General features: G+C 39.3%; 1 protein-coding gene across 1 annotated transcript in view; it reads left to right on the plus strand.

The window, feature by feature from the left end:
* The window catches only part of ARHGAP10 (Rho GTPase activating protein 10), a 133,442-nt gene that overhangs the window by 13,400 nt on the left and 92,800 nt on the right, over positions 1-27,242 (plus strand). The window contains exons 2-3 of the mRNA XM_042871710.1: positions 22,016-22,111; positions 22,224-22,285. Coding sequence (XP_042727644.1) covers positions 22,016-22,111; positions 22,224-22,285 — 158 coding nt within the window. The remainder of the gene's footprint in view (positions 1-22,015; positions 22,112-22,223; positions 22,286-27,242) is intronic.

Genomic DNA, 27,242 nt, shown 5'->3' on the forward strand with positions numbered 1-27,242 from the left:
CGGTGTTTCCCCCACCACTTCTTCTTAATGGATTATAGTGGTGGAAGGGACATTTAGATGCAGTACATTAGGTGCTGCTTTTGCTTTATGCAATGGCAAGGGAAACAATTTATTTGGGAGGAGGATGCAACTAAAGCATATGTGTGCACAAATATTCATGTGCTCGATAGGTGAAACTGCAGATATTGTGACCAAAATAATTTCCTGTTGCAGTAGAAAACAAATCCTCTGTCTACCTGAGATTTTCACTGGTGTCATTTCTGCAGAAGGAATACGGAATGTGTAAATGTTGGCTTTTAAGTTTAAGAAAAAATGCAAGGGGTATTTTCTATTCCCTGATTGCCTTCCTGTGTCACTGTATATCAAAGTTTTCTTATTGATAGTAAGAAAGAACAGTGCACTCAGCTTGTTAATAAATGAAAGACAGCTGCTTTAAGGACATTCAAATGGTCATTATTCATCTTATAAACAAATTCCTGAGAGAGATGTTGGGACGTTAAGTATGTGATGCAGTCTGGAGAAAATGGTCTTTCTCCTTTCCTTTAAAAGATCCTAGCACGGGTTTGTTTCTTGCTTTCTAGTTGTAAAACTTCCTTTGTTTTAATTACTCACTAATAGAGGAAAACTCTTTGTGCATTATTGCAAAAAAGTCTAAGTGGATACGGTCAGAAAAAGCTGTGCTTGCTCTCAAGCTGAGCCATTTGCTCAGTTGTCTGTATGACTCCTCACTTCTTAATCTGTGTGGCCGTGGATTCTTTTTGCTTTTAGCTCAAAACAAGAAGTTTACGATTCAAAGCAAGAGGGGAAGGGAACCCTCTTTGGCATTTTTCTGAATTACACATTCCACTGGCTAGCAGGAATCACACAAGTTGAGAAAACAATTCTGCTTGCAAGAGTTTTGCTTGGCGTTACGGAATGGATTATGAAAGTACTGAACTCAAATAAAACCTCAGAAAAACACAAATTAGAAAAAGATGTGGTGAGCTTGTGACTTGTGTTACGTGCAGCTTCCTTCTTCTCTTTTGCATTTCCGATTTTCTTAAACTCTTTTGTGCCTTGGACATAAGGAGAACTGAAATGTCTGCGACTGAAACCTCTTTGAAAGCACAAAAAATGCCAAAACGAAAGCTTGGTTTGCAGCTCTCTAAAGCAGCTTTTAACAGTTAACCTGGATCCCACATACCTGAATCTTTGTTATACAAATCTACTGCCAGACTGCTTTGGTGCAGGGCTGTGCTATGAGCAGTCAGAAGTTCCTTTGGTCCAGCCTGTAGTGGGTTAGTTGAGAAATGTTGATTGAGTCATCACACCCATTGCTGTTTCAAATAAATAGAAGATAAACTGGAACTAATGTTTGCATCTTATTCCATTTGGTCTGTTTGGCTGCATCACAGCATAGTATTTAGCTGCATCACAGTAATGGGAACTGTGATTTTTTTTTTTTCCCTGGTGCATTGCTAATTCTTTTGTTTTCTCCTTTTATCTTTTTGCTTTGTTTCATCCTGATTTTTGTGGTAGTTTGCCTTTCTTTTTTCTCCTTTCCCCCCAAATCTAAATCTGATTTCTCAGGGAAAGGCAGTTTCTCATTAATGCATAAATACTAGGTGCAAATTTGAAGAAACGATTCTTGAGAGACCATTATATAAAAGCATTAGAATATTATTTTTAGAAGCATCACATGCCTATTTTCCCCAAGGTTGCTTCCTAGATATCCTGGAAACTGTTATAATGCCATCTGTTTTTGCCAGTTAATCTGTGTGCTGTGAGGAGGATGAGCAGAATGGGTAGGGAAGCGTGCTGCCTGATGCCTTGTGGCATTTCTCTCCCTCCAGTTAGTTGACTCATATCAACACTGTAAAAGGGAATAACCATCGTTTGTACAGGATTCACGTGTGGTTTACTGTCAAAGTGGTTGTAGTGTACCAGTGGCACAGTACTGACTGCAAGAATAGAAACTTTGTCAATGGCTTCTTTTCTACTTAAAGGCTATTACTTACAAAATGCTAGAGGAAATTTAAGTGCAGTTATGAATAAATTAAGCCATTTCCAGGTTTTCTTTTGAGTCTGACATTACAGAAATTGTTCCCTTAAGTGCTTCCTCCTAGAAGTTTGTAGTAAATCCTGTCTCACATACTTGCGCAATGTGAATGTTACTTGATGCCTTCACAGCATGACAAAGAATGTGGCAGCTGGAGGACTAAGCATCTGCTTAGTTGCTCACGATCTAGGTCAGATAAATGTGGTGATCTCGGTAATAAATAATCCCCCAGACTGTTTCCAGTATCATACAACTTAGTGCATTTGTCTAACACTATGTAGAAACGATGGTAGTTTTATCATTATCCATTTTCCTTCTGTTGCAGTATTGAAAAGAACATTCTAAGACAAATCTGGAAAAATATCAGTGTGGAAGTCAGCCAGGAAGGAAAATGAAATTACGCATTAAGATGCTTGCATTAATATGTGGTTATATTATGTTTGGCTCACTTGACCACTTGGCATTTAAAATGAGAGAAAAGATGAGTAGTGATGAGGGTACTAATTCTTTTATATGTAGCTGAAGATGCTGCTTCTTTAAGCTTGCTTTTTTGAATCATCATGGTTAAGATTTATAGTGGCTATCTAATTCTTACAATGGAAGATCTGTTTAAATACTTGCTACGGTTCTGCATCCAGGTTGCTTTTGTGATCATGCCAGTGCCTGTAAACTGATTGCCTGAAAAGATAGATCCCTCAGTCCTGAAACTTCTGTTTTTTTAATATAGATCATTTTCAAAGATTTAGTTACGGTTCTGTGTGTCTTTTTTTTTTCTTTATCTTTTTTTTTTTCTTCTGAAAGATCAGCTGTTACTCCATGTAAAATATAAGCATTGGAAGTTCTATCCATTGTTGCAAGAACCGGGTGTTTAAGGTGATGGGTGTCTATCTGTAACAAATGTGTTGGGAGTGAGACTTAGGTGAACAGCTGAGCCTCTTGTCCAGTGATGCCTTCACTGCTGCTGACCCTCTCAAGGTGGAGTTGCCTGCCCTTGTAAGGACTGGGACCTGGGGCACAGAGTGAGCAGCTTATCCAAGTTTGTGCCTGGGCTGAAATGTAAAGAAATCTCAAGTCTTGCACTTTCATTCTGTGTACAAGTCAGCTTTCCTAATTGCATGTATTTCTACTTTTAAATATGACATATGCCACAGTACTTGAGTACTGGTAGAAATATAGTTACTGTCTGTATTTTTTTCTCAGACCCTTACCTTAGCATGAAATTACTATTCCCTGCTTCTTTCAAGCTCATGCATAGCCACAGCTGTCTTAAGCACTTGATGCTCACAGTGCCAGGCAGATGGAAGCTGGAGAGCTAGCTTGCATCTAGGTGTATGCTGAGGCCCTTGTCATGTGTAAGGTTTGAGTACCAGTTAGATGTGGGGATTACATGTAGCACAGGGCTGTGATGAGACCACGTCCAAGCAGGACACTCAGCCCTGCTGTGTGCATGCAGGACACTGACATGCCTGGCTTTTGCTAACTTCTGAGCTGCTATGAATTATGATATCAGCATACTCCTTTGTGTGTTTCTCACAGTGGGTTGAAGACATGTCTTGAACAGCTGGTTAGACATGCTTCATATTTGAATCCTGTTTTTCTTGCATTATTGCTGCATTGTTTTGCTTTCGTGACTTTTAAAAGAATGTACATGATGAGTTGCTTCCTCTTTGGGTGGTGGGTTTCCTGAACAATATTCTCTCATGGTTGCAGAATTCACACAGCCCTGAAGTGACTGTTCACATCTTGGTCCTGTGTTTAACTGTGCTATTATTGTCAAATTACCAGCTCACTGTTTCTAATAAGCAGGCTTTCTTGAAAAATAAATGCTGTTGGTGTCATACACCAATAGTCTATGTAATACTGTATAAAAATGTGTATGTAATAATACACAAAATAGTGTCTCAGTTCAGTCAATGGTGTCTTTTTTTTTTCTTTTTCTGAAAAATGTATTTTTTGATAATCTGCATTCATAGAATCACAGAATCATAAAATAGCTTAGATGAGAGGGAACCTTGAAGATCATCTTGTTCCAACCCCTTGCCACAGACAGGGTTGCCAACCACTACTAGATCAAGCTGCTCAGGATCCCATCCAACCTGGCCTTGAACACCTTCAGAGTTGGGGTATACACACCCCCTCTGCACAGCCTATTCCAGTGCCTCATTAGTGTCTGAGTAAAAAATTTCTTCCTAACATCTAACCTAAATCTTCCCTCTTTTAGTTAAAGTTATCCCCGCTATCAGTAACATTTAGTTAAAGCCAGACTTTAGAGTTGCTGTGTTTAGGCACTACCCAAATGCCAGCTTTTCTGCATTTACTTGTTGTAGTTATATGTCCTTTAAGGTATGAATTCTATGTTTGAAACTTTTTTTCTTTATTGTACTATCTCCTAATTTATTTTTGATCTGCCTTTGGAGACATTTGGTGAACTTGAACAGTCAGGTTTTCCTCCTGTGTGCATGTGGGCCTTTCCATGACTTGGATACTGTACAGTATTTATGCCTGCAGGGATTATCATCTTGAATGTGTATGTGTTAAGTGCTCTGGGAAGAAGAAGATAGCAGTTAATGAAAGCATAAATTGCCTGTGTTTCCCTTTTGAAGTGGAAACTAGCTGTGCTGTAGAGGCAACATTTTGCATTACTTTATAATATGGTAGCAAAAAATGAATGAATTGATGAGGGAAGTGTTTGGGGGAGAGCCACTGGGACTTGTCACTGCAATAAGAACACTTATATTGCATAAGACAACTGACATCCTGTTCAGCAAGGCACTGTGTGCTGTTCCCCTTAAAATGCCATATGCCAGTAATTCTTATCTTGGAATAATCATGAAAATAAAATGTAAAAAAAGAAAAAAATTCAGTTCTTGTTTGGGCCACATGTTTGTGACTAAAATGTCATGGTGTGATGTTAACATAAATTGTAACTCATGCTGGTGCTCCAGAGTACATAATAAAACAGATGTGTTTTAACTACCCCTCTGACTATTTGTAGTATATAACTGCAGGTATTGTCTTTAGTGGAATGAATTTGAAGAGAAAAAAAAAAAGGTAATTATAGTTTTCCCTTGCTTCAGGGGAATTGCAGTGCTTGTTTGGAGAGTTTTATTATCAACCAGCAGAGATCCTTGTTGCCCGTTCTCCAGCAGTCATGTGTTGACTGAGAGCAGGATGAGAAAATACACAAGTGAGAGCAAAGGTAAATGAGAGTCAGCAAGTCTCTGTACAACCTGGGTTGTCGCGTTTCTTTTAGTTTGCAACCCTGCACTTAAAGTGACATTGCGAAACCCTGGTCACAAGATGAGCTAAGTGGCAGTTAAAGGTCTGTGCATACATTTTTTTCCCTATGGACTTTGTACCATAAGCAACCACTCAAAAAAAACCCCCAAAAAAACAAAAAAACAACTCGCATTTGTTTTGGCTAGTGTCAGCCCTCAAAATTTCTCACGGACCTTGGTCTTTTGGCTTGAAAAGTAGAGACGGTTATGATTTAGTGCAATCTCAATGAGCCACATCTAACAGATCTTAGAGGTCTAGTGGACTGCAGTTGGGGAATCAGTAGCATAAGGTTTGCAAAGAGCTCTAAAGCTTTTCTGCAGGGTGAATCTTGACCTAAAGCACCACTTCAAAAGTAAAGCAGCCCTAGATGCTGAAGCTAATCATCATTAGAGGCTTGCTATTCTTTGTTATGTACCTTCTGACTGTGATCAAGCAAACATGGCCTTCATCTGTGCAGGACAGTGAGAAACCATACTCCCATGATGTAGCAGTTATTTTTTTTTAATGCAGATAACCCAAAATTGTTGTGATATTAGTAAAGGCTGGAACAAACCTCATGTGGTAGCCTGCCTTGTGCTGCTGGGCTCGACTGAGCTGCTTCCTCCACCTTTTGCTGCCTTCTCCAGTCTTCTTTCTCCTGGCCAGATAGAGAAGGTCCTCTTTTGCTTGCCTGCAAAACTTCTAAGACAAGCCAAGGTGTTGCTTGTGGAAGTTCTGTGAGGCAGGCAAGGGGCTGTGTTCTTCAAGGCTCTGTCTTACGCTGGACGTGTTCAGAACTGTGATGGAACTGGTTGGAACAACTTAAACCTGAAAGCGGGGCTTTTCCTTGAGTTGTGTTTGAAGATGTGTGAATATCTTACTCTTGTAAGTCATGGATAAATGCCAACTCAAATGGGCCAAGGAGAAAATCTGCAAGTTTGACTGAAGAGTGCAAAGCCCAATGCTGATTAAGAATCCTGTTTGTTTTAGGATCTCACAGCTGATATGTTAACATGGCATTTCTCCAACTTCAGGAGTATTTTTGGTATGTAATCTCATCTCAAGAAACATCAGTAAATGAAGGAAGGAATGGATTGAGAAAATTACTGTTAAAAATATTTTTTATATATATATTTGATCCTTAATTTTCCAGTGCTCACTGGTTCTAGAAAACAACATTGTACAGCAACTGTGGTGTAAGATGCAACATTCATGAAGAGTTTTTGGTTGGGAAGAGCAGAAGGAAAAGCAAAAAGCCATAACTGCCTTGTTGTCTTCAGTTGTTATTTCAGAGCTAGATCTTGTTCTTTCACAACTTACCCACCTGATGAAAATGACTAGTAAATGGATTAAGAAACAAATGAAAGATCTTGAATGTCAGCCATCTTTAGCATTTCCAAACTGCTTGAAAATAAGAAGTGGAAAGTGTGAATTGTGCTTAGTGGTGGTGCAGGAGAGCATCCATTTCATGTTTTAGAAACTGGTGATGCAGTTTTAATCCTTAGATGGTCCCACTGATGTCAGCAGACTAATATAGGTAAATGTTGCAGGATTGTAAAATTGATAATTCCTTTACAATCATTGATAATATTGGATTGCTCTTCTCTAAAGAATTGCAAGATAGAGTTTCCATGCAACAACTGTTCAATGTTTACCTTATTTTGTTTGAAAAAGAATGACAAGGAAGACGATGAGAAATCCTTCTGAGATTTAATTTGGATACATGCTGCTTATGCTTTCAAGTTCTATTAGCATAAATACTTTCTTCCTAAAATACAGTATTTCATCATATTCTGAAGAATAGTAGTTACTTGTTATGTGAACACTTAAGTTGCTTGCTGGTAGCATCTTTAATGTTGCCATTAAAGGGATGTGTCACATTTATTTAACCTGGTTCCTTAAGCTGTACTTCCATACATGATTATGCTGTCTCTCTGTGCGCCTTGTAATAAGTTCTGTACTCGCTGAATTTCCATTGTATCTGATGGGGAACTAGAAGGTTCAAATATAGGAGAGTCTTGTGTGTTCCAGGAGCAGCAATGTTGGTGAAAGGAGAGGAGAGACCTGGCTTAGGAAGGCAATGGAAGAGATGAATCCGAGCAAAGTTGGGTTTGCTGCTGTTCAACAGCACTACTATACACGAAGGGAGCATATGAACAGGACAGGCAACAGCTGTTTACGAGGGTGGGTAGCGATAGGACAAGGGGGAATGGTCTTAAACTGAGACACGGGAGGTTTAGGCTGGATATTAGGAGGAAGTTTTTCCCACAGAGGGTGGTGAAGTACTGGAAGAAGGAGGCTGTGGATGCCCCATCCCTGGAGACATTCAAGGCCAGGCTGGATGTGGCTCTGGGCAGCCTGGTCCGGTGGTTGGCGACCCTGCACATAGCAGGGGAGTTGAAACTAGGTGATCATTGTGGTCCTTTTCAACCCAGGCCATTGTGTGATTTAATGATTCTATGTTTCTTTGATTCTGTGGTTCTATGATTCTGGGACACAACAAATGGTATGATTTTTTTCAGGGGAGCTGAGCACATTTGACATTTGCGACCATCTCTCTTTCACTTATCCTGAAGTAAAAATGTGTTTACTTGAAATGCTGTGACTGAGCAGGACTGTTGCTTGTGCAGTACAGTAGGAAGTCCTGTGTGGTTCTGAGGAGTCAGCATGGAGGGAGTGCTTTGTGTCCTTGCACTGTTCCAGGAGCTCACAGAGCAGCTGGTGCCATTTTCTAATGGCATCTCTAGCACTCCAGCTTCCTGCAGAAATAGATACATATCCTTTCCAGCTATCATTATCAAATGCATCACTGAAGACTTCGGGTTTTTACTTGTTCTGTTGCCATTTTCAACGTATATGGCAGGTTAAATAAAGCAGAACTCTATTATGGTTGGTTTTGGTTTCAATGTGTGCCTGTGAAGAGTGGTGTGCAGAGCTGCTCCTGAGTGCTATGCTGTTGTTGGAGGACTGGGCTTGACAGAGCAACATCCACCTATTCTGTCCCAGCCTGTAAGCTGGCTGGGAAAGGTGGGGCTCAAAGCTGAAAAATGCTTTCCATACGCTCTCCACTTAGTGATCTACAATTGCATGTGAGAAGTAACAGCAGAATGTCATGAACACACTTTTCAGTTGGAAAATAAAGGCTAACTGGATCGGCTGGATCAAGGATACTGCATTTGTTCACGGCTATTCTTCAGGGAAAAAAAGAGACATTTCAACAATGTTTGTGGATGCTGATCGTTGGTGTGAAACATTTGCAGAATTCTATCTGGTGGATGTTCAAAAACTTTCTTTTTTTTTTTTCAAAGCAAAAAGCATAGCATGATATCCAGCTAGCTTAACTGCACCTTTTGCATGCATGTATTTAACACTCAGGTGGTTAAATTACAAACACCATAGAGATGGTTATAAGGGCAAGTTGGGATTAACCCCTAGATTGTGTTCTGTGTCCCAGAGGGACACTGTGACAGCTGCTGAGTACATTGGGTTTGGCTGGTGGTGGTCAGGCAAAAGGCCAAGCTGGGAGGGGAATGCTTCTATGCTGGCGTCACGGTTGCTGTTTCTCTCACTGCAGAACTTCAGTTCATGTGGTTCTAGTAGTGCTTTCTGCTGTCTTATCTTTCTGACAGAGGAGAGTAGAATACTGTTGTTTTATTATGTAGGACAAGAAATGCATTTTTCAAAAAGAAAAGTAGCTTTTGATATTGCATCTTCTTTAATCCTGTGTTAATCACTAAATGAAGGGGGCAAACACTGCTGCACAAGAACTTACACCGCCTTGTGACTTGAGCCAGTGAGTAATTACTTCATAGCAGTCAGTCTTCTGCTCTGTGGCTTTCAGCTTATGACTTTGATTACATGGAAAGTCTGAAGGAAGCGGATCCTTCATGTCGGTTTGAGTTGTGGGTTTTTCTTCTTTCTTGAGTGTGAGACAAAACAGGTTTCCGGAGGAGCCAGACTGAAAGACTTGAATTAGGAAAACCGGACTATCTATCTTACATTGTCAAACAACGCTGCCACTCCCATCTCCGTTGAAACGTTGAGGCTGGCTTTATTAACCAGGTTAATTTGAGGCTTTTCTTCCATGCTGAAATTACTCTTAATTTCTGTGTTTTGATAAGGAACTTGGATAAGTATTTGATAATGGTTTTGCTTTTACAGTTGTATCTACATAACAAAGTCTTTGACAAATTGAGAAGTGCCACAAAATTACTGCTTTGTTTTCATTTAAATAACAAAATTGAAGAAGTAGAGATGACTTATCTCTGTTTTTGGAGTGGTTTAAAAAGGGAAAACTGCTTTCTTGTCCTTTCCAGTCTAACTTATGGTTGATTTTAAATTGTGTTCCCGCATCTCACTTCACACTTCTTAAAAGAAATCAGTAAAGATAGAAGAACAGAATGTGTCTCCCTAAAATAGAAAGGCTGTAAATTGTTACAGACTCATACAGTAATGTCTGTTACAGCATGGGTGTTGTGATTGAGCTCACTGAAGTGTGTCTTAGACGTGGCTTTACTGGGTTAGGGTTATCTGTTTCTCTTTTGCACTCCAGGGTCCTCCTGCTGTTACGTTGTGATTTCTGTATTGTAGGTTGCTTGCATAGTCAATTGATTCTGCTAAGCCTTTTTCCTCTAGAGATTTCAGATTCAGTGACTTAAAACAAGTTCACTTCCAAAAATGAAGTGCTTATTGCTCTTAAAGTCTATGATACACTGGGAAGGAGTTTTAGAAAAGAAACCAACAAACTTAGCGTGTGCTTTTTTCCCCCTTCTGAACTACCTGAGCATAAATCAGTAGTTCTTTTCTAGCAGTCTTGGTCACCTGCGTTCTTGTTTCCAAACAGTAGCTGGTCACTTAAGGCTGAAACTCCATGCATTTGCCTCAAGCCATACATTCTGGAGTGTATAAACACCACGTTTTTAGTTGAGCCTACAGAAAACTAATTGCTAGAATCTTTTTATTATTTTTGTCAGCTCACAAATTTTTACTGAACTGCCTGCCAAAAATTTTCTTTCCTGTAGCTTTTACAGTCCAAATACATAAAGTGAGGTAAGCCACATGCCATTTGTATGAGTTAACTGATTTCAAATGATAATAGTTTATAATGTTTTTTTTTTTTTTTTTTTTTTTTTGTGATATACAATGAGCAGATGGCAGATGACAACTTCGTCATTTGCATTAGCTAAACTCAGACTTAGGCAGATATAACCTGCAGTCTCCATTATGGTTCATGTTCGGTGCTTTTTTTTTTTTAATAAAGATTGTTCATTCTTCACTTGGTATCAGGTCATGTCAGTTATTCAATTCCCTTTTTCCATCATCTTGCTTGTTTTACACTTGCCTCTAATACTCTAGCGCTCCACTGGGGTATGAATAACCTGGTTTAAAAGGCAAGCATATTTCTAGTGTTGTAAGCAGCCAGTACACTTTGTGCCAGTGAGTGCTAAAGCTTGAGCTATAAGGCCAGTACAGCTGTAGTGCAGAAGAATAGATATGCAGTGTTTATCCTACAGTCTTAAGTAGTTAGTGTGCAATGCTGATGAATTCCAGTGGCTGTCCTGCACTTAAATGATCAACCCCTTCACTCTAGTGTTATCCAACTGTGCTCAGAAAACAATTGCACACATTCTCCTAAGATGTAATAACTGTGAATCCTGCCATTTTTCCATTGCTAGACCTCCCAGACAGATTCTACTTTAAGAGCCTTGTTGGTTGGTTATTTCACTGTTTAGTTGATAACAAAAATAATTGCTGTATTTGAAGTAGTGTGGCATATACTGCTAGCTCTGTCATATGGAGCAACCGTTGTCTTTTAAAAGGTAACTTCATCAAACAATTACATGTGTACAAATGCATACTGTGCATAGCTGTCTTCCTGTGTGAGGTAGATTCTGCATATTTATTCCCTGGTGAAAGGTGAAACATTTATTTGACACTTATTTATTTTCACATTTAGTAGTTTGAGCCAACATCCTTGAAATCTGGTGTCCTACTCTGAGCAGTGTATATTTAACATGCACCGTCAATGAATATACAGATGCTACAGTATAGCAGAGCACTTTGCTACACATTTGTTACACCAAAACAGAAAAGACAAGGACACTCACCAGTATCATGGGCTTCCTTAAGCAACTCCAGGGAAACAGATGTCCAAAAGAACTCCTTCCCCACTGGCAGTCAGCTCTTAAATGGCTCTAGGAGAGGTGCAGCCAGGCTCCACCCCTTCCTGCAGCGCAGCTGAATTGCCTTCACCTGTGCTCCTCTGGCTGTCTCAGTGCTCACCTCAGGTGATCAATCAGAGGTTCAGGCAGTGACTCAGCAGTTCCCATACATACTGTCAAACAGTTCCTTCTTTTAGCTACTGGACTAAGAATGCATTTATTCTTGTGTTATTGTGTTTTAGAAGAGAGAATTCATGCATGTTTTTTTTTAAATTAATCATTTATGAATAGCCATAGGTCAGTTCCTCCTTTTTATTTATTTATTTATTTATTTATAACCACTTATTTCCTCTGGCATGTGTGGTTAAAGCTCTTTGAGTATGTTGAATATGTCCAGACAGGCAAAGCAAAAATAAGCTGTGAGTCTGTAGGCTGCTGAGAAGTGTGTTAAGCGGGGACAGTGCTTGAATATAAACTGTTGGTGCTGGGTCCAAAGCAAAAATCAAAAGTTCTCGTTTTATAAATCAGTTGTTTAGAGCATACTCATGCACTTGCCCCAGAAATGGTAATAGAAATAAATCTAAACATTTTATATATTAAAAAAACCAACACCAACAAATCACCTTTTCTTCCTCTTCCAAAAATGCCGGCTTATTTTTGTTTTCATTAGTTGCCATCAGTGAAATGCAAGACAACTGAACAACAGCAGCTGACTTCTATAGCTCTGTGCATTGCCTTTCACACCATCACTCAGCTGATGAGAGAAACTGCATTATTTTCTGTGTCTTGAGAACACCTTGTGTCAGAATGGTGCACAGCAGTGCAGCTGAAGCAGCTAGAGGAAAATAAACAAAAGTTATGTCCTTTCACTCTTAAATTCACAGAATCACAGAATCACAGAATTGTAGGGGTTGGAAAGGACCTCCAGAGATCATCGTGTCCAACCCCCCTGCCAAAGCAGGTTCCCTACAGTAGGTCGCACAGGTAGGCATCCAGGCAGGTCTTGAACATCTCCAGAGAAGGAGACTCCACCACCTCCCAGTTATACATGCTGTGCTCATTTAGGAACAAAAGTAGCATGTATGATAGTAAACCAACCAATTTTTGTTAAAGCATAATGGATATAAGAAATCTTTAAAAAGTACCTTACTGCATGATATGTTGTAAGTCTTTTTGTTTGGAAATAGCATGAAAAATGAAAGTTTCATTAGAAGACTGAGTAAATGGCTCACTTTCTCGCTTGTAGGATGTGTTGCTGTGGCTATGTAGAATTACAAGTTTTTAATACTTCGTGCTTCTCATGGCGATGTAGTTATTGCTATTCTAAATTGCTTTTGTTTATTTTTTCTAGTGTTCATTTAGTAATCTTTGATTTGGGAACCAGATGCCACTGATGCTGTGATTGGAAACTCATTTTGGAAAAATCCCAAAGCGAGGCTTTCACTTGCTTGTGTGCCAATAAGTGTAAAGTCAAATATTTTTCTCCTAGTTGGAGTTGTGTGCAAAATTACATAGTGATATTGTATGACTGGTTCATCGGGTTCATGTGAAGTTTGTAATCCAAAACTGACAGAAGGATTAAGAAGTTCCTGTGCATTTACAGTTCACATATTGTACAGCTATAGACACCAGAGTTGAGTCATGTTCTTCTTTTGGTGTACATCATACAACGTAGTTCAATATTTAAATAAATACTTCCTGGCGAGTTGGTTACTATACATTCATATAATGAGCAATAGCCTTATTCTGCTCTCCAGGCAAATAAACTGGAATAATAAGAGAAACTTCCAGCTGAAATGATGCTGGAAAGTCAGGATCCTCCTCTAGTGGCTGTTTAAGAAAGAAGGCCATTAAGAGCACTTCCACATTTCATGTGTTTTGGTGCTTTCAGTTGTTGTTCCTGCTTTAATGGAATCCTGTATTCAGTATACAGAAATCGGGATACTTTGTGGTATATGTGTATGGCCTTGGTCTGACCAATTAGAAGCTTCAGTTTTGTGGTTCAGCCAGATACAACTGCTATCAGATATGATCTATCAGATTAAAACAAAATTCTTTTGACACAAAAGTGTTAGGATACTTTGTGCTTAAGATCTGTATATCACAGTTTTGGAAATGAACTCAGCAAAATCGTTTTTCACTTGGGCATCTTGTTTAGCTGCCTGATGCTATGCTTCTTCTGAAAGCTCTCTATAACGTAAGTACAGTCTGTTCTCTGCACCACAGTGCTGCCTGCTGTTTCTCTGTCAAAATTTAGATTCATTTCCCTTGTTTCTAGATACAGAGATTATTTCTGAACTTTTTCCTCCGTGGGAGCCTGCTGAGACCATCCCAACTTCCTTGATGTTGATGGTTCCCCCTGGGCTTTCCCAGGCTGGAAGAAAAATAAAGGGAGTGTGATACAAATCTTGCCAGAATTCTTAGCCTCTGCCTTTTGAATTTAGGTTTTAAGTTTTCAGTGTAGAAATGCACTGAATTGTCAAATATTTTTCCAAAGCATGTTCTTTCTTCACCTTTTAATAAATAAATAGTCTGAAGGTTGGGCACTTGCCCACCACTTCTTGAATAATAGATCATATCTGCTCCTTTGTCTGATTCCTTACTGTGTTTTCCTCCATCTTCATCCACTTAGAGTTTCAATGTACTTGGTAAGATGAAGTCTTTCTCAGCTTACTACAAGAATTCTATGTTGTTTTCATGGCCAATTTGAGCAGAGGAACTGGTGAAAATGTGACTTTCTTTTTGAGTTTTGTAAAGTCCTACTAATTGGTAAGTAATTGCTGGCATGCCTGCTGTGATGTGATCTTCCCGCCTCAGGCTGTGCTGTGTTCCCTCCACAACTTCCCCAGCTACATCAGTCAGGTTTCGGTCTGCTTCTGTGCTTTCTAGGATGAGAATTCTGTTGTCAAATAATGAAGTCAACACTGTTTCTTGGGATGGAGGGAGGTCTTTGCTCCACTGATGGGTCACGTCTTGCTGCTGTGTTCGTGTAAAACTCAGCTGCCATGAGTGAAGTTTGGTGAGCTAAGGAATTAGGTAGATGTGCCCTGCTGGTTATTAGAATTTTTGAAAGTAAATGCTCTGAATTCAGAGGCTGTTTCATTTCATATTTGTAAGAGATTCTCTGTTCTATCTGTAGGCTTGATTAATGTGAGAATACTCCACATCAACAAAACTTTTGTAAGTTAGAGCATACAGTGTCAAAATTGAGTGTCCACCTAACAGTAAATTATTTCTTTTGTAATAAAAATAATATTTCAACAAAATATTTTCTTCTATGTAAACATTACAGTTATTGTTTGGGAAATAGTTCTGGGAAAGAAAGCTATTCTCTAGGGTCAGAACACTCCTGATGCTGATGTTGGATAAGTATCTGCATAATAAACACATTTTTTCCCTTCACTACTTTATTTCTTTGACAGACTTTTGCAGTTGAGGAATGTGTTCTCAGCTAACTGGCATAGCTCCTCGTCATTAAAAGTTTAACTGTGTGATCTCATTTTCTTCTTACTGAACATCCTTATTTGCAAATTGTACTTGTGGCACTTACAGCTTCAGTGGAACATAAATAGTTTGAGAAATGGGAGCGTAGCCATCCTACAGAACAAATAAGAGTGAAAGAAGCTATGAGTAAATGCAAAAGGACCTTGAAATTTATGGTATTTGACAAAAGGTCACATGGAAGAATACAGAGTACTTAAATTCTTCTTCCACATAACAGCTGAAGTTGACTTTTAAAAGACGAAGTCTGCTAGAAAATTCGCAAATAGAAATCCAATCTCACCTCCTGAGTTCGTGCATCTTTAAATGAACAATAATAAAATCTCGATCTTTGAAAACAGAATCACAGAATCACAGAATTGTAGGGGTTGGAAGGGACCTCCAGAGATCATCGAGTCCAACCCCCCTGCCAAAGCAGGTTCCCTACAGTAGGTCGCACAGGTAGGCATCCAGGCAGGTCTTGAACATCTCCAGAGAAGGAGACTCCACCACCTCCCTGGGCAGCCTGTTCCAGTGCTCCGTCACCTCACTGTAAAGAAGTTCTTGTGCACATTTGTGCGGAACTTCCTATGCAAACAAATGTTTTTTCACGTTTTCCAACCCTGTCACTCTTGGAAGACAGTTTGCAGATCTGCACACTGATGTCCATCCTGCTACTACTTTGCGCGCTGTGATGCAGGGGAACTTGTCCAAAAGTTTCTGAAATGCTGGTATTTCCCTGAATACTGTTGAAATGTGGTTGAATAATCTCATAGTTCCCTGCATTGCAAATTAGTTTTTCTTAGTCCTTGATTTCCAGTCATTTCTTCTTTTAGTCTGTTTTGATGTCAGAGAAATGGAGGTTTTGAGAGTGGGGAGGAAGGTGGTTATGATTCCCTTGGAAACAGATTATTGTGGAATAACAAAGATGATTTCCATCATAGTTGACAGACCCTTCAGCAGAGTCTTTTACGGTGCAGGTTTTACGTCAGGGAGCTGAAGAAGTGACTTGATGGGCAGGGTTGTAGTGCCAGGGACAGAGCGTGTCTTTTTTTTTTTTTCCCTTCATGAGTGGTATTTCAGGCTGTGCTCCTGAAAATCTGAACCAAAAGATCACATCAGTGCCTGAGAAGTCACAGGGGTGCACTTTTTTTGTGAGAGCTGGTGTAGATGCTCTGGGAGAACACTTGTCTCCCCTGAGCCTTTGAAGGTGCTCATTTACCAAATGCCCGTGATGCAAAATGGCCTTGGCAGGGTGGAGTAGGGCTGCCTTTCTCATTTCAGAGATCCAGATTAAAAAAGCAAACAACCAGAGCCCAGGAAGGTGTGGTGCAGCTGGGTGACACTAAGATAGGACTTGGCAGCTTCCCTATAGCCACACAAGATGCTACTTCATGATATTGCACACATGGTGATTAGCAACTTAATTGCTGGTTCCTTGATGCTGAGGAATGTGAAGTTTGTACCCCTGTACTTGCAAGAACAGAAAGAAGAGACATGAGTTAAATGTTTCCATGGTTGAACATAGGGCAGTGAAAGAAGGTAGAAAAGATAATGCATGTTTTATTTTAGTATGCTGTACGCTTTCTGTAGGAGAAAATAATGGATTGAGATTCTGGATTTTTTTGGTATGCATTCTGCATATCTGTGAACATAGATATCTACTCAAATCTAAAGTCTTTAACTATTCTGTTTTAATTAATGTGAAGAATGGTGGCAATTGTAATATTGCATTATGCATTTCACAGAAGGAAAACCTTAAAATAGTAACCTAACAAACTGAGATCTAACAAAGACTGTGTAGTTCTCTCCCTTTAGAAATGGGAAGGAGGTTAGAATGAGGCTGTCACAGTGCTCAGTTGTGGCTTGCTCTGACGTGAGAAGTTGTGTTCAGTCAGGGAAGCCATTCACCTTATCAGCCCCTGTTTCTTTGTGGCATATTTGAGCCACAGTTAGAGATCCCAGGATGGACTGAAATGTTCATCAGCAATGACAAGTCCTCTGGAAGAAGGACTGAAGACTGATTGGTTCCTGACAGAGGCAATATTCTGATGAATATTAATGTCTCCATTATTCATTTTTCTCTACTTCTCTTATTTAGTAAATAATAAACACTTCATAACTTTGATGTAATTATTTTTTGTATTCTTTGGAGGCCAGTGGGAAAGTATTTGGTTTTTGTCCTGAAAACTTGCTGCTCACAGTAAACCATATTGGTTTTTTTAATCATCCATAGCTTTTTTTGTGCACTAGGTACTGCTGGTGGAATGAGACGGTGAAGTCAGAGGAGGCTGCAGCAAGGCAGGGGCTGCAATGTGGGGGCATTGGTGTGATCCCAACAGGAGTGCTGAGGGCTGCCCACTGAAATGGGGAAGATGTCAGCGGAAGGAAACTTTTAATTGGGTGGTGCTGATGGACTTATCTCTAACCTGAGCGCGTAAACGCAGAGGGTGTGAAGCATCAGCTGCTGAGTGCTTGGGGTTGTGGATGGAAAACGTGGTTTTGTTGGGCCAGTAGCAGAACGCTATTGCTAATTGAATTAGAATGAAATGTTGTTCTGGTTTTTCTCATTTGTTTTAAGGGCGTGGGATATTCCAAAAAAGCCAACGCTGTATTGTGCTGGAAAAAAAAAAAGCTACTTGACAAGTCAGTGATTAATGACACTTCATTTTTAATCCTCACACTTGCATTTGCTAAGCTTTCACAAACTCATTGGTAACGTGACAATATTAAGTGAAGGTAGTAGCAAAATTTGTGAAGAAGGAAGCAGCAGGGTGACTGGTGAGAAGGCTAATGTTGGTGTTTCATACTGAAGATGAGTTTGGTAGCTGTCTGCTAACCTTAGTTGTTGAAGGAGAGCAATTTGAACCCATGTTAAACAAAGCTGCTGTCAGTCTGTCGTTCCTGGAGGATGTCTGTTAGAATAAAGAAGACTACAGTTAGTGATGAGGAATGGAGAAGCAATGCAGCTCTTCTTAGATAAATGTTTTGATACTGTAGAAGTGAAGCTTGAGGTAGAAATTGCATTTTACTTTAGAAAACATTAATAAAAGGACTGTTGCAAGTAACTAATTCTCCTGCCATGCAAAAGGGATCTAGCATAGCCCTAGTACTGTCTTGCTTTGTGCAAGAATTCTAGATGAGTAGCACTGAAGCACTCACTTTTGACCTCCGAGCAAGCAGAGAACTGATGTTGAAGAGGGCTGGCCGTGCCTAGCTCCTCATGTCGTCGTAGTGGCTTGACTCAGATAAGAAACAAAAATATTTTTCACCAAACCTAAATGGAAAGTATTCATGTAGGGGCACCAGCAGCGCATTTGGTGCAGGATGCTGGGCTGAGCACAGGTGCCTGGTATGGAAGTGCTCCAAAGGAGGGCAAGGGAGAGAGGAGCTTCTTGTTCCTGATCGTGTGTTTCTAAGTAGCTGCATTTTAGCATGAAAAGAAAAGTGCACTGGCTGGGACAGTAACAGAGGGAAAATTAATTCATGTTCTCTTAAGAACGTGAGTATTTTGAAGTGAATCTGCCCTATAGATTTGCTAGGAGTTACAGTTTATTCAGTGTTTGGTTGATATTTAAACACTGTTTAATCTTGGATGCCCTGTTCCTTTAGACCACCAGCACCAGCTTTCAACAATCGACTTTTACCAGCTCAGTAACTTTCAGTCTGCGTTACTGTGTTGAATGAGGAAACTAAAAAGAAGGAAATTGCTTTCTGGCCTCCTAAATTCTCACTGTGCTTTTTTTCCTTAGTGGACCTGAGTAGTATTCTGATAAACACCAATGACAGTGCTATTTGATAAACATTTTGTACTCACATACTGTGTTGCTCTGTTATGTAGCTGGCACCCATATGGTTCTGTTTCTGCTTTTTGTAACATACTGCTCTTGCAGCCTCTGCTGCTGATGGGGAACAATTCTGAGGTGCATCTGTGAGCGTCAGCTGAGCAGTTTTGCTGCAGTAAAGGTCTTCTAACAGAATGGAAGAGAGCCAGACTATGCCTATGAAACATCTACACTAAGCAACAATGCTCAGCATTTAAATCATAAAGCAGTAGCAATGGAGTCTATAGTGCTTACAGTGGCATCAACAGGCAGATTTTTGTTTCACCTTTATAAATACTTGTGTATGTTTATGTATGTATTGTAGACTATGCAGAATTTATAAGGGCAAAGGCTGTGGAGCTGTTTCTTGCTTTTTGCCCCGTAACTGAAGTTTTGATTGCAGATGGTGTCAAGCTTCTACCTCTCTGGCTATGGTTTGTCAAGGGTCGAGAAAATCCAGCACAACACTATGTTATCTTTTTGAGTCTAGATGTTGTCCTCATCTTCCTGTGCTGTAGAAGAGCAAACTCTGTATTCCCATTCTACGTTTCTCACATGTTTTCCTCTATCTCTACTTGCTACCCAGCTTTGTTGCTTTTATCTTAACAAGAGGCAGAGCAGAGATTTTTCAATTTATGTGCATAGAGAGGCCGCAGTGGTTCTGCCCAGCAGAGTGTTTGCTTTATGTTAGACCAGTGCTATTTTGGCCCAAGGAATGAAAGCAGAATGTGAACTTGAAAGTAAATTTAGACAAAAATAAAAAAAAAAAGATGAATGATATTTTAAACATTGGTAATGAATCTTGCAGTTCACATGTGCAGACTAAGCAGGATCGAATATCTCTTTACTCTGGCAGCAGTTGGGAGTCCGATCGTTGCACCAAATGGCAGAGTTGTCCTTACCTGGTCAGGAGGTTCACTTCTTTCCAGTTGCATCTCAGAATGTCTGACTGATTTTTGTTTTGCTCAAATGACTTCTTATGTGTTAAGTTCTCATCCTATTTCAGTGTCTTTTCTTTCTGCTTTTGTTTTGATAAATAAATATCTGTGACTTTTCTGGCTGCGTGAGATCATTCTTCCATGTTCTAAAACTCCCAACCTCCTCCCACCCTCACATGCTTCTCAAAATTTTGTGAAACAGTTCTTAAACATTTCACAGAGATATGTGGAAATACTTACAAAACTTTAATGCATCTTCATGACTTCTGTACAGGAACTCCGCAAATCTAGCTGTAGAATGTTAAAACATTACTGCTTCCAACCCTTGTGTAGGAATTTCCAATCTCTTAGCAAATGTGGTAAGGAGAAGTGTGTGAATGTCATTTTTGAGCCTGTGAGAAGCACAAATGGTTGGGTTTCCCACTGAAAGCATTGGAGTGCAGGCACAGCTTCTGCCTGCAGTCACTGTCACCAGAGAGGTGGGATAAGCTGCCCTGTAGGGGATGGGCTCACACTGCTCTGGTAGGATTTGGCAGTGGGGAGGGTTTGGGAAGGGGTGTGGGATTGTTGTACGGCTGCATGCAGTGCTGCGTGCCACCTTATGCCATGTGCCATGGTCAGAGTTATCCAAGTACTTCACCTCTAAAAGTAGGGGATACAGAATAAACAGTTCTTTCCTCCAGTGAGGAGTTAGCTTTCATGTGACAGGGCTTTGGCAAGAGATTATCGGATTCAAAAAAATTAAATATTTTCAAAGAGTGTGGGTTGATAGGCTCATTCTCCCACAAATAAACTCTTTTCAGCCTCACATTGTGACTTGGCTCACAAACCAGCATAACATTAGATATTTGAGAAACTTGGTTTTTTGAACTTCCAATTCTTTCAGAATTCTGGCAGAGCATTTACCTTTAGTTGTCTGCTTTAAAAGCCTCTTAACCCACAAGATATCCTGCTGCTCACGGGCTGAAGAGTACATGTGCAGGCTTCAGAAGCAGCTGCAAAAGGAAGGCAAATATCTGACAGTGTGACATTGATGGGAATAGCACTTGTAAACAATAGGTGAGAAAAGACCTTAGGAGAAATTGATGAGAAGGATCAGAAAGCATTTTGTTGTTGTCTTGCTGTTGGTAGAGTATTTGTGACTTAACCTTTGATGTGGTTGAAATTTCAGTGCAGCTTTGTATGCCAAAATTGTACTTGACTGTGAGAGGTGACAACACAGAATGTATTGCATGTAGGACCTAACATAGTTTTAGTGTTTTTTTTTTTTTAAAAAAAAGCTTTTTGTATGTTATTTAAGAGTTTTGAGTTCCTTTAGTTCCTGTTCAGTATTTAAAAATGAAACGCTTAGCCAATGTGCTAAAGGTTTGTTCTTAGCCCTTTCAGAACTGCACGTGATATGAAAATAGTTACAGATTAACCAAACATATCACACTGTCCTTAGCCTTGGCTGACACCAAAAATCTGAATACAACCTCTACTACTAAGAGTGTACCAAGATGCACATCCTTTTTTTAATTTCCTCCATTGAGCAATTCCTTCCCTCCAGGACCCGTGACATTACCAAATATGCACACGTCAGCACAACAGAAAAGCGTGTGTACACTGTGTATTTCTGGTGTTATAAATCCTAGTAAGGGCTTTGCTGCTGAGTATAGAATCTAATTACTTCCTGAGGGATGTAGCGTGTAGACCTCTGACCCCAAATTGTCAAACGCTAATAGATAAAAACTTTCTGTAGAAAAATAGGTTAGTAATATATAAAAAAGAAGTAATAATATAAAATTAATACTGTGAACTTAGCTTTTAGCCTGGTTTTAAATCCTTAGAATTGCTAGTTCCAATGCAACAATTCTTTTCAGTTTGGCTTATATCTCCTAGTCAAATATTTATACCTACAAAACATGTACAGGAAATGCTAAAATGTGTTTGCACTAGCAAATACGCTGGTGAGTTTAGGTTAGCAGAAAACCCTTTTGCTGTCACAGCTTAATCAGAGTGTTGCGGCTTAAACTTCTGTAGTTACAAATATGTTCGTATGGCTTGTGACCATATGGTGAAGTGTAAGAATAGGTCTGATACTGTACAGATGATTGCACTTGCTTTGTACTTTGTACATAGCCTCATATGAAGCAATCTGTGCGACGGATTCCCAGATGAGAGCAGAAGAAGCTTAGACAACATTTGTTATCTTGTAATGTCTTTAAACAGACCTGTGTTAAGGGTTTATTGTAAAAGTTGATCAGGGGTAGGAGGATTTTACAGCCTTCTTACAATAATTCTCTAACCTTCCATCCTTGCTTTTTTTCTTTGCAGACCTTTCAGCAGCCCAGAGAAAATTTGCCCATTCTCTGAGAGACTTTAAATTTGAATTCATTGGTGATGCAGAGACAGATGATGAAAGATACATAGGTAGGTAAGAAGTGATTATAAGTGACTATGTCTTTCGCTGTGCCATCCTGCAACATGGTGACAATTTTTTCTGTTTTTTATTTTTATTTTTTTTATTTTTTTTTAATTGTAGATGCTTCTCTTCATGAGTTTTCAAACTTCTTAAAAAATTTGGAAGAGCAAAGAGAAATTTTGGTGAGTTCCAATAAAAATTTTAAAAAGCTATAAATATGCCAAAGATAAGATCAAAGTTAAAGCTGCTGGCTGCTTTTTTAACCTCTAGGGTATTATTGGTTGCTTAACAGTGAAAGCTCTCATTGTACAGTCTTTGAATCTGGAGTCTAGAGATAGAGACAATAGCTACTTCTCATTAAAGAAGAAAGCTATTGTGATAAAGATGCAGAGGTAGAAGTTGGCTTGGTAGTGTCCCAATAGCTTACGGCTAGAATGAGGAGTAAAAACCACCTTAACATTTTTTTGCCCATTAGAGTGAAAAGCAAGATGATAGACATAATTCTGCAGGACACACGGCATTGGGAAGTCAGCCACATTTGGATCCAGGTTCTTTATGGCATCAGCTTCAGGGTTTATGTGGGTTTGGGATGCAATCTGTTGGCTGGATACAGTAACAGACTTACAAACTTTTTCTTTGTGGGTGAGCGATCTGGGGCATGATTGCATAGGCAAACATTTAATTAATTGTATAGATGGGGAGGGCTCTTCGTTCAAATATCTGTGGTTGCTTAAGGTTTTGGTATAACCTGGATCAGGTTGGCTGTTCACAGATCATGAGCTGAGAGCTCTACTATATGCATTTGCAGTCTTGATTTCCTAATGGAAACTTCACCTACACTGTAGGATTATGTACATAAGCAAGAATAATCATAAATAATTTTCATACACTTTTCTCTCTGGCAGTCCTCAATCCAACAATGGTCACAATTCCTTCAGTGTGCTATTATGTCCTTGTTCTGATATGGAACCCAAGTTAGCTTAAAGATCTGTGAAGCTCCTTGCAAATTACTGAATGAAGTGTTACTTTGCCAAATTATAGGATTTGCTCCACTGTGTAATAATGCTTTTGTTTGTTTTGTAATTCTTAAGTGGCATTTACTTTGTTTATTCCTGCCAGCCATTGCTGCATTTTATTTTAGTGAAGTTGAATACATCTGTGTAGTGAAATTCTTTGGTAGATTTTTCACAATGAAAAGTACTTCATAGCCTCTCATTCTGTTTTCCACTCCATTTGCGAGACTTTCAGAGTTATATAGCATGTTCCACTGACTGTGTCAATAGATCTTCAACACTGACAGATTGCCTGTGTGGTAGGCTGTGCAGAAACCAAAGTTCTGTACAGTGAAACACTTCTGTTTCTCAGACTGAATGCTATAAAAGAGTGCTACTTAATTTTTTGGTAGGCTGTTCATGATTACATTGATTACCCAAAACTAATTCATATCAGTTTCTCGGTGAGAAAAGCATGAAAAGCTTTATCATTTTAGACCAGTCACAACTGTGGAGTATACTGTGGGGCAAATATTTGATTCCAGCTGGAAAGGGGATACTCTCTGAGTTAACAGATGACCATATCACTGCACCTGTAGTCCTCCAAATGTTATGTATCATTTTTAGAGTGAGCTAATATAACAGAGGGCATAAATCTCTGAGAAAATAGTTGCGTGGTGCTTGGTAATGATAGTTTTCAACAGCTGCTGCTCTGACTTCTCAGACTGTGCTTTAACAGTGGTACAAGCTGTTGCCCGCACTGAGAATGTGGGGTTACTGCACTCAGATGTTTGGAATCAGGTCAGAGATTCACAGAGTTTCCATTAAGATATGATGTTACAGCAAGATTATTTTCAAGAGCATCCACTCATCCTCATGTGTATAATCAATGAATTTACAGATATTATAATTTGAAAATGAAATAAACAAGAGTATTTGGCTAAGCAGGTTATTATACCAAAAAGAGAATAAATTGAATACTTACCCTTGTCTTGGGCTCACTGTAAAACTCCAGAGGAGGGAACTCCAGAAGAGACCCTTCCCTACTGGCAGTCAGCTCTTAAACTGGTCTAGGAGAGGTGCAGCCAGGCTCCACCCCTTCCAGCAGCACAGCTGAATTGCCTTCACCTGTGCTCCCAGGGCTGACTCAGTGCTCACCTCAGGTGATCAATCAGAGGTTCAGGCCATGATGCAACAGTTCCCATACACTCACGTTAACAGCTTATTGAGCATTTTACCTTTCATCATTTTGAAGGTCAAGATTTGATTGTTTCAGTGCTGAATGTTGCACACAAGAAATGTCAGTCATCTAAAATAAGCTTAATGAAATGCATTATTAATTATAGAACTTAAATTAAGTTCTATAGTAAATTGCTGTGCAATTAATGCTTGTGCATTTGAGAAGAAGGCTAAATTGTTCTTAACCATACAGTGTATTTAACGAATTCATGTTTAAAATACATCCTGAGCTGAAGTGAGATGCTCATCACCTATACTTCTTACGGTTTTCTGTAAGAGTATTGTATATGGTGGATCAAGAACGTAATTTTTTCCCTTTTTGTTTACCACAAATTCACTTGTTTGATAATCATTAGGTGAATATTCACATGGTGGATATTTAATAATTTAATTCATATGTCAAAGTCCCGTGTTTTGTGTTTTTTTTCCCTCCACTTTCCCCTTCAAAGACTGCCAAGCCATATCCCAGCTGTCAAAGGATTTAGTGGATGGTGGAAGGAGAAGTCATTGTTAATCCAAACATTCCATTGAGCTATTGTGGAGTAGACAAGATAAAAACAACTTACGCTTTTTCATAGTACTGTAGCTCATTGACATTCTCCAAGGCAGATAAGAAACAGGTCATTTTGTCCCCAAGGATGTCCTGGAAGTGCTTGTTATGTGTTAGGAATGAGTCCTAGGACTTACATTCTGCCCTTTTGACAGTACCAAATTGTCATGCAACTGCAGGGATGGAAGCAAACTTCACAAGGTTATTAGGAAAAAGTTGGGGACAAACAAGCACCAGTATGGTGATGCTAAGATGTGCATTCCCTGCATCCAGTTATTCCTGCTTACGAAAGAGAGCACCAAACCTTCCTCCCACCCCAGTTTTCCCAACTGCAGAATTCAGTTTGATTCTTGTGATGTGGCAAGAAAACAGGTTTTGTTTGCTGCCCTGATTTAAGCTGATGAGCTGTACAGGGCTGCCTGGTAGGTCCACCACTGACATAACGTATCACATCACTTGCTTGAGATTATTATCCCCTTTCCTTTCTTTTGAGCTCCCTCTTTAACACCTTTATACTTCCCTTTCTCTATCCTGTTCTTCCAAATGAACAACCTGTCCCAACCAGTTTTCCATATTGTTTCTAACGTTACTAACTGATGCCCAAGTGTGATACTGCTCTTAACATTCCTTCAGTCACCTCAGCAGTGTGTGGTACTTCTGGTGCTGTCATCTGCTCACATTCTGATGTGCTGGGTTTGCACGTTTCCACTCCCTCAGAGAACTATAGTGCTCCCACAGAGTTGCCTCGAGTTCAGCTGTTTCTCCCCGAAGTCCCCTTAACCACACTGATTAAATCCAGCAAGCCCTCAAGGCACATCTGTAACTTCAGTCAGCTTCTCTCACTGTTATGTGCAGCATCCAGCAATATCTCAGGTCTGTCCGGTAGTTTCTCCTGTCCTGTCTGGTTACCTTTTTTCTATGCAAGACCTGAGTTAGTTGGATGGGTTTTATCTGCAGCCCTACCAGAGGTGTGATTCTTAGCAGGGTCTTGTGTACCTGGGCCATCCCTGATGACTGCTTTGCTAACCATTCTTTAGAAAAAAATTCAGGGCTAGGAATCTCTCTAGTTTTACTCCAACATCTAGTTGTTATTCTTTTTCCTTTTTCTTTTTTTTTTTTTTTTTCTGATATCCATCTAAGTCTCCCTTTACTTTAACTTTCACAGAATTTATTTACTTATTTTACCTCTTCTGCAGTGGTCATGGAGTAAAACGCATCCCTTTTCCATCACAGAAGAATTTTCACTGTTATGCTTTCAAAGGCTAGAGGACCGCTATCCTTTCAAAGCGGTGTTTTACTTCTGTGTTTTTCCTGATTCAATTTAGTTGCAGTGTTTAGAACATCTCTCTTTTATATCAAAATTGTTCTTAATCCCACTCAGTTCTTAATTCAGATAATTTTCTTTTGAAAATTAAAATCTGCAGTTCTTAGAGGCTACTGTTTTGTTTTCCCTTTCTTTAAACTTTTTTTTCCCAGTTAAATAATGGATAGATAGCTTCTCTGCATTCTGAAGTACCTATTAAAAAGACTCATTTCTGTATGTTCTTCTTTGCCCCCTGCCAAATAGAGAATGTTTTTGTCTCAGTCCTTCTAACTGTATCCCAAGTACTTGAATATTTCCTTTTTTACTTCCTCATATTTCATTTTCTGTAAGATTTCTGATGCAGTTAAATTCACCTCGCTGTGTTTCTTGTCAATTTCTCCAAGGCAATATGAACTCATTGCTTTACTTTGTTATGGTCTCTTCTATTTCTGCGACAGTTTTAGCACGCTTTTAATCCTTTTGATACCTCCCTAGGAAAGATGGTAAATTCTAAGATTTTGAGCATAACGTCTTTCTTTTAGTCTGTTGTTCTTATTCCATAGGACTCTTTTACGTTTCTTAAAACTGCTTGCAGTCCTGCCTCTCAAGAATCATTTTATGTTTTTAATGTTTCACCAGTTTGTCAGAATCAAGTTCAGAATTCTTCTCTAATTCATTGTTCTCAGTGTCTGTCAGAAACAAGAGAAACTGATTCTGTGTGGAATTTTAAAGACAATAACAGCGAAGTCTCTTCTTTTTGTCTTTTTCACCCTTCATTGGCTTAAGAAAAAAAAAAGTGGAAGCAGAGGGGTTTCCAAGTTAAAAGATGTTCTTAAGGTTCAAACATTTACACTCAGAAAGTTAAAGGTAAAATCAAAATCGTCTGTGTGTACTTACATGCATTTATACTTACCTCTTATGATTGAAGTACTTAAATACATGAGTTTATTTCACAGCTTAAGTGCTCACTTAACATTTAATGTTCGTGGATAGCTTACTATTATTTTTTAAGTATAGTTTAATATACTTTAATATAGTTTAAACATATTTAGTTT

The sequence above is a fragment of the Lagopus leucura genome, unplaced genomic scaffold (genome assembly GCF_019238085.1).
Source record: "Lagopus leucura isolate 7727_CA_CO unplaced genomic scaffold, USGS_WTPT01 Super-Scaffold_100004, whole genome shotgun sequence".
NCBI lineage: Eukaryota > Metazoa > Chordata > Aves > Galliformes > Phasianidae > Lagopus > Lagopus leucura.